The 11868-nt window shown below is 53.3% G+C and overlaps 1 protein-coding gene across 1 annotated transcript; it reads left to right on the top strand.

The window, feature by feature from the left end:
• Positions 1-5001: 5001 nt before the first annotated feature.
• On the top strand, positions 5002-9400 carry PPP1R14A (protein phosphatase 1 regulatory inhibitor subunit 14A). Its single transcript, XM_058529243.1, has 4 exons — positions 5002-5276; positions 7492-7572; positions 8139-8171; positions 9179-9400. The coding sequence occupies exons 1-4, from the start codon at positions 5076-5078 to the stop codon at positions 9305-9307; spliced, it is 444 nt and encodes a 147-aa protein (XP_058385226.1). The 5' UTR covers positions 5002-5075; the 3' UTR covers positions 9308-9400.
• Positions 9401-11868: the final 2468 nt, after the last annotated feature.

The raw sequence follows: 11868 nt of genomic DNA, 5'->3' as shown, positions 1-11868 counted from the left end.
TAGAGTGACAGAATAGTTTCTTCATCTTGATGATCATTGTGCTATTGAAACCGGGGACCAACTTGCTTTAACTATATTTAATTAGTTGTCTATTTGCAAAAGTAGTTAGATAAGGCATTACTAAAGCCCCCCCCCCCACAGATAACATCTCTGACGCATGGGTCACCATGGTAACGGGTGGGGTGCTCAAGTTTTTCAGGAACTGAGAGTCCCCTCCTTGTCCAGTTCAGGCCGGTTGAGACCACCAATTCCTCTACTGGACCTGCTCAGATGACCGATCAATGACCCTTTGACGTCAAGAAGCTAAAAACTCCACCCTCAGATCATGGGAACGCTGCTGTTTTGTGAACATGCGTCCTGTGAAGAGGCATGAAGCCTGACTACACTTGTGCAGATCATCCATTACCTCACTTCTCTTCACCTCCAATCATCTATCCCCACACTTCAGACCACCTTGCCCCCTACTCCATAAGTATCCCTGAGTCCCCATTTTCGGGGAGGCAGATCTGAGATTGATTCTCCTGCCTCCTCACTTGGCTGCCTTGTGATTAAATCCTTTCTCTTTGCAAACTCATCATCTCAGAGATTGGCATAATCGTGTGGTGGGCAAGACGAACCAGGTTTGGTAACACTATCATTTTAACTTCTAATGTATGATTTAAACACAAGAATATGTAGAGTCACAGAGACTGAAGACTCAAACTTTGCCTGATACAAACCCAAATGATTCCAAATTGTTATGAACTTATTTTCAAAATGAACACATATAGCTGAGTCTTCATATGTCAGAGGTCAACTGTGTACCTAGCAGTTCTGTTGACTTCTCTGTAGGATATTGTGGCAAACAGACGTTGGGCAGCCCCATGTTCATGGCCTGTATAATCCCCACCCCTCAAGTGTGAGCAGGACCTGGGACTTGCTTCTAACCAACAACAGAATATGGCGAAGGAGGTTTGTGATTACATTATATAAGACTCCATTTTAGTGGACTGGAGAGAGAGACTTGCCATTGTTGGCTTTGAAAGAAATAAGCTGCCACATTGTGAGAGGACCTATGGAGACGGGCACACGGCAGGGACCTGTAGGTGGCCTCTACGAGCTGAGAGCATCCCCCACTGATGGCCAGCAAGAGAATGAAGACTCCTCCCTACAGCCTCACGCAGTTGGATGCAGATCCTGCCCCGGGTGAGCCTCTGATGAGACGGCAGCCCTGGCTGACACGTGGATTGCAGCCTGGTGAGACCCTGGAGCAGGGGGCCTGCTGGCCATCATTGGACTGGATCCACTGAAACTATGAGATAATAAATGTGTGTTGTTTTAAGCCACTGAGTTTGTGGTAATTTATTATACAGCACTAGAAAACTAATACAAAGCCAATGTTTACTAAAGGATAGAGTAATAAAATATCTAATTAGAAGCTTACATACATATTATTAAAACTCAACAGTAATTGCATCGATTTTTAGTAAGCAACAATTATAAGACTAACGAAAGACTTTCCTGGGGTGGGAAGATTATTTTATCACTGATACTGTATCGAATTGTCAGTTCATGGTATGATAAAAACTTGACCAACTTTTGGTTAGTTTTTTTTGATGAGGAAGATTGGCCCTGAACTAACACCTGTTGCCAATCTTCCTCTTTTTGCTTGAGGTAGAGTGACCTAAGCTAACATCTGTGCCTATCTGCCTATTTTGTATGTGGGATGCCACCACAGCATGGCTTGATGAGTGGTATAGATCCGCACCCAGGATCTGAACCCAAGAACTGGGGCCGCCGAAGCAGAGCACACTGAACTTAACCACTACGCCACTGGGCCAGCCCCAGACTTTTGGTCAGTTTTATCATTTTTAAATTCTCTCCAGACAGTGCACTCCTTTTTGCCTGTACCCAAGGCAGATGACTAGTCGGAAAACAGACAATAAATAAAATGAATAAACTACATACAATGTTAAAAGGTAGTGAGTGTTATGGATAAAACACAGAGCCAGGTCAGGGGCGCAGGAGTTATGGTAGGAAGCGGGATGGGCGGTGAAGCCCTCACTGCGCAGGCGCATGTGAGGGAGCCGAAGGAGCGAGCCCTGCTGATCTCCTCCTAGGGACGAGCTTTCCTGAGGAGGGAACTGCTAGAGCCAAGGGGCCGACATGGGGCCGTGCCTGGCAGAGCTTCAATCGTCAACTCAGGAGCTTGGCTTTCAGCCTCTGGGCAACGAGGAGCAACGGACAGTTGTTTTGTTTTTTGTTGTTAATATAACAGCTTTATTGAGGTATAACTCACACACTATACAATTCACCCTTTTAAAGTGTACAGTTCAGTGGTTTTTAATATACTCATAGAGTTGTGCAACTATCACCACAATTAATTTTAGAACATTTCATCATCCTCAAAAGAAACCCCATCCCCAGTCACTTCCCATTCCCCCCAGTTCTCTCAGCCCCAGGCAAGAGAGAATGAAAATCTATTTTCCATCTTTGAATTTGCCCATTCTGAACATTTCATACAGATAGAATAATACCACATGTGGCCTTTTGTGTCTGACTTCTCTCACTTAGCATGTTTTCAAGGTTCATCCATGTTCTTTTGTTTGTTTTTGCTTTTTTGCCCTTGTTTTGTTTTCTCAACCATGTTGTAGCAGATATAAGTACTTAGATTCTTTTGATTGTCAAATAACACTGCATTGTATGAATACACCACATTTTATTTATCCATTCATTGGTTGATGGGCTGGGTTGTTTTCACCTTTTAGCTATCATGAGCAATGCTACTATGAACATTCATGTCCAAATTTTCATGTGAACATGTTTTCAATTCTCTGGCATATCCCTAGGAGTGGAATTGCTGGCTCACATGGTAACTCTAAGTTTACCCTTTTGAGGAACTGCCAGACTGTTTTCCAAAGTGGCTGCACCGTTTTACACTCCCGCCAGCAATGTGTGAGAGTTCTGATTTCTCCACATCCTTGCCAACACTTGCTGTTTTCCATTTTTAAAAGATTATAGCCATCCTACTGGGTGTGAAGTGGAATCTCACTGTGGTTTTGATTTCATTTTCCCAGTAACTAATGATGTTGAGCATCTTTTCATGTCCTCATTGGTTTTTGTATATCTTTTTTAGGGAACTGTCTATTCAGAGCCTGTGTTCATTTTTTAATTGGGTTATTTGTCTTATTATTTTTGAGTTGCACGACTTCTTTATTTATTTTAGATATAAGCACCTTATCCGATATACGATTTGCAGTTTTTTCCTCCCATTCTGTGGTTGTCTCTTCACTTTCTTGATGATGTCCTTTGAAACACAAAAGTTTTTAATTTTGATGGTGTCCAATTTATCTATTTTTTCTTTTGTTGCTAGTGCTTTTGGTGTCATATCTAAGACACCACTGGCTAATCACGGATAGTTTTAAGCAGGGGAGGGACACAGCCAAATTTAAGTTTTAAAGTACCATTCTTGGGGCCAGCCCAGTGGCGCAGCTGTTAAGTGTGTGCTCTGCTTTGGCGGTCTGGGGTTCGCAGGTTCGGATGCTGGGTGCACACCAACGCACCACTTGTCAAGCCATGCTGTGACAGCGTCCCATATAAAGAAGAGGAAGATGGGCACGGATATTAGCCCATGGCCAATTTTCCTCAGGAAAAAAAAAAAGAGGAAGATTGACATCGGATGTTAGCTCAGGGCGGATCTTCCTCACACACACACAAATAATAAAGTACCATTCTTGCTGCTTATAATTAGAAGTGGGAAGACTTGGGAAGTAAGGGACTTTTCTGGTCCCCCTCGATAAAACTGCAACCCACCCTCACTCCACTTCTCCTTTTCTGCTTCATATTTCTCCATAGAACTTATCATATTCTAATAAACTGTATAATATACTGTACTTATTTCTTTTTTTTTTTATAGAAGACCCTCATCAGTGGAGAGGGCTTCTTTTTTTTTTTTTTTTGTGAGGAAGATCAGCCCTGAGCTAACATCCATGCTAATCCTCCTCTTTTTGCCAAGGAAGACCGGCCCTGAGGTAACATCTATTGCCAATTCTCCTCCTTTTTTCCCCCCCAAAGCCCCACTAGATAGTTGTATGTCATAGTTGCACATCCTTCTAGTTGCTGTATGTGGGAGCGGCCTCAGCATGGCGGGAGAAGCGGTGCGTCGGTGCGCGCCCGGCATTGGAACCCGGGCCGCCAGTAGCGGAGCGCGTGCACTTAACTGCTAAGCCACGGGGCCGGCCCCTATACTGTACTTATTTCTCATGTTTACTGTGTGTCTCCACCACAGGAATGTCAGCTCCATGAGGACTGGGCTGTCTGTTTTGAACAGTGCCTGGTAATGTATATATATTTAGGGATCAGACATTTTATTGAGATTTTGCTATGTCAATAGCTACAGAAAGCTGAGAGGACTGAAGGGCGCAGCCGCCGTCTCCCTCTGCACAGGTCGCCAAGGAACCCATGAGGAGGGATGCTGGGGAGGGGGAGCCTGATAATAACCTGAGGGAGAGAGGATCCAACGGATGCACTCTGGCCTGAGGAGTCTGATATGAGAGAGAAAGAGAGAGGGAGGGGCTAACAGCCCAGATGTCATGGTGTCAAATGAATATTTGTTGAATAGAGTGAATAAATGAACGAATGGACGCAGGGATGAGAATAAATGAAAGAAGGAACAAATGATGTACATGGCTTGATCTTTCCTTGCTGAGCAAGGAGGCGGCACGGGGGCTCCTGCACCGTCCCTTGCAGCCGCCAGAGGGCGCAGACAAGCCCGGTCCCGAGAGCCGGTCCCGGGACCCCGCCCCCCCGGGATCCAGGCCCCGGGAGCCCCAGCCGCCCGGCCCGCCTGGGGTTCCCCGACTCGCCCATACCTGAAGCACGCTCGGCGGCGCGCTCTACGCCGGCGCCGCGCCCAGCGCCCGCGCTGCGGCCGGGGAAACTGAGGCCCGGGGCGGCGGGGGCGGGGCCGGCCTCCCGGCGAGCCCGAGCCCCCGCCCCCGCCCCCGCCCGGCCCCGCCCCGGCCCGTAAGAGGCCCCCTAGGCGCGCGGCGAGGCGCACAGCGCGGCGTCGGGGCTGCGGCCAGGAGGGGACCGCGATGGCAGCGCAGCGCCTGGGCAAGCGCGTGCTGAGCAAGCTGCAGGCTCCGTCGCGGGCCCGCGGGCCGGGGGGCAGCCCCAGGGGGCTGCAGAAGCGACACGCGCGTGTCACCGTCAAGTACGACCGGCGGGAGCTGCAGCGGCGGCTGGACGTGGAGAAGTGGATCGACGGGCGCTTGGAGGAGCTGTACCGCGGCAGGGTGAGGCGAGGAGGGGGATGGGGCGTGGGGGGCGGCCCGGACCCACAGACCCCGGCCCGGGGTCCCTACGCCCTTGGGGGTCTCTGGGTGCTCGTGCTCTTGGTGCACACAAGAGGACGCAAGGCCGGTGCCAGGCACTCATTGGCCCCACCGTCTACCCTCGATGGCACTCTGCTTGTGGACACAGAGACTCACATACCTGAGCCTCCAGAGATGTGTCCAAACACCAGGGGAGGGCCAGGGAGTTAGCAGATGAGGGGCGTGGAGGCAAAGTGGGGGAGCTCTCCCGGCTATATCTAGAGAAAGGGTGGGGGGAGGAGGATGTTTTAAAGCCAAACATAGACATGGTGACAGGGGAGATACAGCCACACAGAGACGCACAGCAAAGGAAGCGGCAGCATTCAGATGGGCGCAGCCACAAGCCAGGGCCACTGACAGACACAGCGACAGAAGCAACGGCCATACACAGACTCCCAAGGACGCAAGCTGTGGTCCCTTACAGATCCACAGATGCTGCAGCCACAGGCACCCACAGACACAACAGCACAGGCCACAGCCACGTGTAGACACACAACACAACCACTATACCCACACAAAAGGACTCCAACTACAGCTCTTCACAGACACACACTGGCATAGGCTGTAGCGCCTCACAGACGCTGCAAGCTACAACAGCTACCCTCGGACTCCACATGACTCCAGTAACAACCATCCATTATCTCCTAAAGGCAAAAACACAACCACATGCGAACACAATGACAGGCTGCAGCCACTCAGACATAAACTAACAGAAATGACAGCAACCCCCAGACAGAACACCGCGGAAGCCGTGGGTACGTGCGGACACACAATGCGGACACACAAGGGCAGAAACTACGGCTGCCTGCAGGCACACAGGACGTAAGCTACAGCCCCCCGTGTTGACACGCAGGCTACAGACAGACAGACATTTCACTTGAGTCTCAGCTTGAAGTCACACTTTGTACAGCACGCACGTGCTACGGAGCACAACCACAGATACTGAGGGTCACAGACGTCCGCAGACACACAGGACGCACAGATCCTCAGCACGGCGTGAAGGTGGAAGAGGTCGTGGTCCCTCCCGGTGACCCGAGGCCCCTCTGTTCTCAGACGGACGTGTGGGCTCATACAGGGGGACAGACAAGTTCATAGGTGGCATCCTATGAGGTCATCCTCCGACGGTGGGCTCTGCAGCTGCCCCAGACACATGATGAAGGGACAAATGCAGCTAAGCCAGAGCCACGCACCTCACACCCACGGGACCATAGGCCCTCGTGCGAGCCACTCACACGATGCGACATACCTCTGCACCCTCATGCCCACCCTGGCCCCTTGCCATCGGGCTCGGGATGTGAGTCTCGGTGCACAGAGACTCACACAGGTGTGTAACACACTTACAGACCCTCACTCCACGCCTTTGCTGAGCCCTCTGCTCCACACGCTAACCCCCAACCGCCCAGCCCCGAAGCCTGCAGTGATCAGCAGGACTGGGGAGGGAAAAATCTGTAGCCTTAGGGATCTCTTGCTCAGACAGCTGGGTTCTGTCCCCTGCAGGGGTACTGAGCCAGCCTGCGTCTGGCCCTCTGCCCCAGGAGGCCATTCTCCAGTCCCCCCTCTTGGCTGCTCAAGGTGGGGCTTGTGGCTCATCCCACCCACCCACCACCTTGGGGGCTTGGGTGGTCATCTCTGCAGCCTCACCGGGTTGTGCTTTGGTCCCCCAGGGCTGGCCTGAGCCCTACCCTCCCTTCCTGTCCCCTGGGGCAAGGGCCGCCCCCAGCAGGCTCAGGCCTGCCCGCTCCCCTCCCTGCACCTAGCACTTAGACTTCTCCTTGAAAGGGCAGAGCCAGCCCCTCTCCTGAATCCAGAATCCGACATTCCAAGACTGCACCAGGCCTGTTTCCCGCTGTCGGAACTGGGGCCAAGGAGAGAGACCCGTGCCAGCCCCGAGGCTCCCGGGGCCCAGGAGCCAGGGCATCTGAGCTGGTACAGGCCCTGGGGCCTCTGTCAACCCATCTGTCACCCCTCCTCCCAACACCCAGATGTCCCGCCTTGGCGGTGCTGTCTGTGACTGCCACGTTATTGCTCCGGAAGCCGCCAGCTGGTCCCTGGGGCCAGTGGGGCGTCTCCAGAGCTCTGGACAAAGGCAAAAGATGGGGAGGAGGGGACCCTGACCATCTCTCCCTCCTCGCCTTAGGAGGCCGACATGCCCGATGAGGTCAACATTGACGAATTGTTGGAATTAGAGAGTGAAGAGGAGAGAAGCCGGAAACTCCAGGTAGGTGGAAGGGAAAGCCAAGCTCCACCTTACACCTCCCTAAAAACCATCCCAAGAGTTGACGTGTTTATTGAGCAATAACTGTGTGCCAGGTGCTGTTTCAATTGCTTTACGTGTATCGACTCATTTAATCCTCACAAAATCCTACGAAGGGTTTATTATCTCTATTTCATTATTATCACTATTATCTCCATTTTCCAGATGAGGAAAATGAGGCCCAGAGAGGTTTAATCACTTGCCCGGGGTCACACAGCTCAGAAGGAGCGGAGCTAGGAGTCAAAGCCAGGCAGTCTAGGTGCAGTGTCCTTCTCCTAGGGGCTGTGCTCTCCTGGAGGCAGGAAATACTGTGTGACCTTCTTGCCCTCTCTGGATCAACCCTGCACCCAATTGCCCTATAAGACCTCAGGCTGTGTTCTTCCCCTGAAGCCAGGTGGAAAGTCCACCCTGGAGCCTGACTTCCATTTGTCTTGTTGCCTTGGGGCTTTGTTGGGAAAGGGAAGGCCGGAGGGGCGGGGGTGTTAGTCATTTACTATTTCCTCTCTTTTTTCTGGGGCGGGGGTGTTTAGGGCCTCCTGAAGTCATGCGTGAACCCCACGGAGGTGAGTTTTCCCCATCACGGGCCCTGTTCTGGCCCCCTGTGCCCTGATGGGGGAGTCTCTGGGAGGAGGGAAGAGCTGGCCATGCCCAGGACGCCGAGGGGCCTGGGGGAGCCCCCTTCTCTCTCAGGGCCCTCTCCTCATCCCAGTGGTGTCTTCTGTCGTCCTCACCCCTATCCCCTTCCCTCTCCCCATCTGCCACTGGGGCTCCGTTATCTCCTCCCTGCTGGGCCGCCCCCCATCTGTCTCCTCTTTCTGCCTCTGCTCTGCTGTCTGCGGGCTCAGCCTCCCTCGTCTCTCTCCCCTGTTACTGCCTCCGCCACCCCAGGGCTCCCTTCCCACCTCTCAGGGGGCCCCCCATCCTTCCAGGCCCTGAGGCTCAAGGCCCAACCCCTCCCACTTCCTTCCCTGCTTTAAAAGGGAAAAATATTCATGTTTCTCTAACCAGCTCTGGGCTGCCTGAGGGACAAACGTCACTGTGTGTCTGTCTGCCCTGGAGACGGCTCAGGCCTCTGTCCCCGGGGACCCTCCTGGTGATCTCTGCCTGAGAAACATCTCGAGGTCTCTGTGGCTCCGTCTCTTTCTCTGTCCCTTTGTCTCTCCCTCTGTCTCTCTCTCTGCGTCTCTCCCTGTCTCTCGCTATCTCTGGTCTGTCTTGCTCACTGTGTCTGGGCCTCTGTCTCCCTCCCTCTCTCTCTTCCTGTCTCCCTGTCTCTCTCAGTCTCTGTCTCTCCCTGTCTTTGTCTGTCCCCATCTCTCTCTTTCTCTGTGGCTCTTTCTTCGTTTTGCTCTCTTTCCCCATCTCTCTCTCTCTTCCTCCCCCGTCACGTTCTTTCCCTCGGTATCCATAGTTGCTACCCCTTCCTCCCTCCACCTCCACACCCCTCACTGACCAGGATGCAGGAGAAGGAGGGCCCAGGTCAGAGGGGCTGGGCTGGGCTGGGCTGGGCTGGGCTGGCCAGGGGACCCCCACCCTCCCCGTGTCCTCAGCACCCCTGCCCTGTCCTCAGGACTTCGTCCAGGAGCTGCTGGTGAAGCTGCAGGGCCTCCACAAGCAGCCAGGCCTCCGCCAGCCCAGCCCCTCGGGTGACGGCAGCCTGAGCCCCCTCCAGGACCGGGCCCGGACCGCGCCACCCTGACCCCCTCTTGCCTCCGTGGCCCCCTCTGCGTCCCGCCCCCCAACGCGGTCCTGGCTTGTTTATAAGTTGTATTTAATGGTTCTGTAACAATAACACCGCGTGCCTGTGTTTCCTTTCCCTGGTTACTGTGGCCTCCCCGAGCCCCCCCCCAACCTCCCTCTCTCCTGCTGCGTCTCCTCGTGTCCCAGCACCCGCAGCTGGCCCGGCCAGATGGAGAGTCGCTCTTCCTCGGCCAGAGAGCATGAGAACAGGCCCTGCTGACCTCCCACCCCCGGGACTCATATCCTGTCCTCACCTCCCCCAGCCTTGGCCCAGTCCCAGCCAGCAGGGCCCCAGCGTGCGGGTGGCACTCAGGGCCCCTGTAGGAATGACAGCCCGTGGCCCCTAGGACAGGGGAGATGCACAGGACTGAATGTGCCCGGTATCACCACAACACACTGTAAACAAACCCTTCATCCACTCCATGAGTTTTATTGGGCGCTTACTGTGTGCTGGCATGGCCATCGGTACTGAGGCCACCAAGACAAGCAGAAGATGGTCCTTGGCATTAAGGTGCTCACACACTGGTGGAGGAGAAGGGCCTGTGTGCAAAGGATTAAAGCAGAGTGTGCTGTGCTTGGGGCCAGCCCGGTGGCGCAAGTGGTTAAGTGCACGCGCTCTGCTGCAGCAGCCCAGTGTTCGCCGGTTCGGATCCCGAGTGCACTGACGCACCGCTTGTCAAGCCATGCTGTGGCGGCATCCCATATAAAGGGGAGGAAGATGAGCTGGGCATGGATGTTAGCCCAGGGCCTGTCTTCCTCAGCAAAAAAAAAGAGGAGGATTGGCAGATGTTAGCACAGGGCTGATCTTCCTCACAAAAAAAATAAAAAATTAAAAAAAATAAAGCACAGTGTGCTGAATGGTCCAAGATACTTGGGAGCCCAGGGAGTAGGAGGAGCCATTCACTCTTGGGGTGGTGAAGAAATTTAGGAGGGCTTCCTGAAGAAAGTGACATTGAGGCAGGGCTTTGAAGGATGCATAGGAGGTTGTGTGAAATGGGTACCCATATCTGAGGGCTCTGAACTTGTGGGCGGGGGGATTGATATTGAGGCTGAGCCAGAGAAGATACCAAATATTGGCAGGGCCATCCGCCAGTCAGGATGGGCCAGTCCCTCAGAGCTGGATCAGGGAAGCCCCTGGGCTGGGGCTTGGGGAGGCTTGAAGGGTCCCAGGGAAGGGGCTAGGGCATCAGAAGTGGGTGGTGTTATTTGCCAAAACCTGTGGAAGTATTTGAGTATTTTAACAGCAGGTCTAGTTGTACCAGTGATCCCAGCTTTGTACAGTCAGGAGATGGGTGGGCCTGTGGGCACTAAGGGCTGGGCAGGGCCAGAGCTTCCCCCCAGGACAAAGCACGTCTCCCCACCCCATGCCACCCTGCAGCCCTGCCAGGATAGGCACCCACCCCAGGGGTCTGAGCTCCCATCTGGCAGGCAGAGAAGATGCCCCTGGAGAAGAGCATGTGGGAGGGCCTGACCTGTCTAGCCCTTCCGGTGGCCTTACTGACCCTGCACAGACAGGCTTCCAGTAGCCCTCCCTCCACACAAATGTAGAGGGTGACTGTGTGGAGAGTGAGGTATTCCTCTTTGTGGCATCTGAGCACACGGGCCCATCTCCAGACACGCCACTTGGGCCTAGGGGACTCGGAACTTCCCTCTCACAGAACCTGTTTTTGATTCCTCATTTTTCTGGGGGTGGTTTGTGCTCCAAACCCAAGTTCTAAAGTCCTGGGTGTGCCACCTGTTGGACCTCTCAGTTTCCTCATCTGGAAAATGGGGACTTCACAGATGAGGAAACTGAGGCCCAGGTTAGTGATGTCACTTGCCCAAAGTCACAGCTGGGAAGTGGTGCTGGCCTCAATCCCAGACATTATGACCCCAGAGCCCAACTACTTAACGCCTACTGAACTACTTAACTACAGCTCCTCTATAACCACAGCAATGATTGCTGTCCTTCAGTGGCAGGATGAGGTTGACTAACTCATACTAAAGTGTTAGTGACTGCTCACAACCCTCTGAGATAGCCTATCTAAAGGGCAATACAACTTGACCCAGAGCAAGGCCACAACAAAAGGATTGGGAGCAGCATATTGTGGTAGGTAAGAGTCTGGACTCTTACTGCCTGGATTCAGATGTCATCTGTCCTACTTCCCAGCTCTGTGATCTTGAGCAAGTCACTTAATCTTTGTGCCTCCATTTCCACATCTGTAAAATGAAGATGATTATAATAGTACCTGCCTCCTGGGGTTGTGAGATTTAAACGCACGGATCATAGACTAGCACCAGGCATATAATAAGCAGTTATCAACATTATCATTGTGGGGGAGGCTGGACCATTAGCTCCTACAGCCCCCATCCCTGGCCACCAAGATGTCCCTTGGGAATCACAGGCCCCCTGACATGGAAAAGCCCCCAAGACGCAGTGTACCTGACCGGCCACCCTCGCCCCCTCACTGGGCTCCCTGCCTCCCAGGGTCAGAGGTCTGTTTCCCACTCTGCAACCAGGGGACACTTTTTCCCACTCTC

The sequence above is a fragment of the Diceros bicornis genome, chromosome 34 (assembly GCF_020826845.1).
Source record: "Diceros bicornis minor isolate mBicDic1 chromosome 34, mDicBic1.mat.cur, whole genome shotgun sequence".
In the NCBI taxonomy this organism is placed as follows: Eukaryota; Metazoa; Chordata; class Mammalia; order Perissodactyla; family Rhinocerotidae; genus Diceros; species Diceros bicornis.
The sequence above is the reverse complement of the archived record's forward strand: the minus strand, read 5'-3'. Positions and strand labels throughout refer to the sequence as shown.